Source organism: Aplysia californica, unplaced genomic scaffold, assembly GCF_000002075.1.
Source record: "Aplysia californica isolate F4 #8 unplaced genomic scaffold, AplCal3.0 scaffold00052, whole genome shotgun sequence".
NCBI classification, from domain to species: domain Eukaryota; kingdom Metazoa; phylum Mollusca; class Gastropoda; order Aplysiida; family Aplysiidae; genus Aplysia; species Aplysia californica.
In genome coordinates this window covers 1,285,490-1,287,600 of record NW_004797322.1, presented here as the reverse complement: position 1 = coordinate 1,287,600, position 2,111 = coordinate 1,285,490, and the positions used below count along the sequence as shown (strand labels likewise).

At 43.0% G+C, this 2,111-nt stretch overlaps 1 protein-coding gene across 1 annotated transcript in view; it reads left to right on the top strand.

The window, feature by feature from the left end:
• Positions 1-2,111, top strand: part of LOC101863492 (protein ABHD14B) — a 31,045-nt gene that overhangs the window by 10,197 nt on the left and 18,737 nt on the right. The window contains exon 2 of the mRNA XM_005092759.3: positions 97-632. Coding sequence (XP_005092816.1) covers positions 451-632 — 182 coding nt within the window. The 5' untranslated portion in view covers positions 97-450. The remainder of the gene's footprint in view (positions 1-96; positions 633-2,111) is intronic.

The following is a 2,111-nucleotide window of genomic DNA, read 5'->3' as shown; positions in this document are numbered from 1 at the left end:
AAATCTGTCACATGGCGTATTTTGCAGTGTCCACACCTTTTTTTTTTCCTTTTCAAGAAGTGTGTTGAAATCCCCCCTTTTCTGTTTTTGTTTCAGATTGATCAAATACCATACCGCAGGGTAAGGACCACGCCCTCATCGCTCACAAGACGACCTTGACGACCCCTTTACCTCCCTCCACCAAACTTGACTCTTCCACCCACCCACCCTCTCATCGCCCGTCCAACCAACTCCAAAACCACACGATTGTGAGCAACACACACGCAACGAGCCTGTCAGACACACGCGCACACACACTCATAAACCCATAACACAAGTCAACACTTTAGTCACGGCCGCTCAAAACCGCTTCCTCAGCGCCTGGACAACCTGTCACCCCCTACAGCACCGCCAGACTTAGGATCGCCCGAACGCAGTTAGAGAGTTGAGTCGTCCCGACCTTGTGTCCTGATGGGGGGGATCAGGCCCAGCGGGCTGCATGTAAACAAGCCCGTGGTGTTCGGGACTGTAGCCTTGATCGTCACTTTTGTATTGGTCTACAAGCTTCTCTGGAGTTCTACATCGGTGGCGTCTTTCTCCGCCTTCAATTTTGGATTTAGCGGCTCAGACAACTCAGGATCAGGCAAAAACGGGTGAGCATAATATGCTAGAATAAAATTATAATATCATTCTGTCTGAATAATGCGACATTATTACATGCATGCCGTTAACGGGTTTTTTTTCAGTTCGTCAACGTCATCTGCTCAACACCTCTCGCCTGTAAAAAAGCCTCAACAGCTACAGTGACGTTTGCTGAAATCGTTTTTCTCTCTTTCTTTCTTTGCGTTGTCCTCCGCTGTAGGATGTCGCCCTCCAACAATGACCTTCGGTCTGTTTTATCAGCTGTTTTCTGCGTACAGGTTGTACCTGTCTGTTCTCTGATGTCATCTTGCCGTCTTCACTCTGGTCTTCCTCTTGCTTGATCTTTTTCCTCTTCTTGGTCTCCATTCAGTACATCTTTTGGTCCATCTGCTGTTGTCCTTCACTCTCGAAACCGAAAACACGGCTAAATCGAAGAAAATCCGGCTGTCCGGCAGATAACTGCGTGGTCAGGCTAGGATCGCCTGTCACGTCTGGCCTGTTGAGAAAATATGACGTCACCTTCATCTTCAAGGACTAACTGACAATGTATCAACAATGATATATATATAGTAAAGTTCACCATGTCTTGTTCAAAGTTGTTTTTTTTTCTTAGGTGGTTAGCGGGTGCTCTGGTGTGGTTTGCTCCTTCTTTCCTATCAAACATCTATCGTCCTTATCTCTCTCCTCCTTTTTTGTCTATGTTACTCTCTTGTAACACATGATATATTCTTCGGCATTTATATGACCTTATTGTGTTGCCGTAAAACTCTTACTAAAACTAAAAGTTTTTCCCCTAAGCTTCTCTACCGTCACATTTACAAATCCTTGTGACTCATATGTGTTCAATGGTGGTGATCATGAAAATTGATGATGATGATGATGATGATGATGATGATGAAGATGATGATGATGATGATGATGATGATGATGATGATGATGATGATGATGATGATGATGATGATGGCCAACTATTTAAGTTGGTGTAAAGAGAAGCATGTCGACAGAATAACGGTCATGTACCGCTGGGAATAAGCAAGACAGATAGACAAAGACTACAGAGGGACAAAAGAAGTAGGACCTACCAGTGGCACGATATAAAAGAACACTGGGATCTGATTAAATATGACCAACCCCATCCATGTCTCAAACGTATTTCTTTTCTGCTGTAAAACAATGGTGATGATGATCATTGTTTAAAAAGCAGAGTAGGTAGGAATAATCTAGCTTGATGATGATAATTGTGATGATGGTCATGATGATGGTCATGATGATAGTAAAGATGAGGGTGACAATATTGATGATAATAAAAGTGAGGATACATGCCAATCACTGAATCCGGCAAAGCAGCCATCTTGAACACATGATTCACGCTATATATGTCGAGTCTCAACTTACAAACTGCTTTTATTTAAATTTAATATAAAGTCAATCTTTTTGTAAGTTAACTCTCTCTCTCTCTCTCTCTCTCTCTCTCTCTCTCTCTCTCTCTC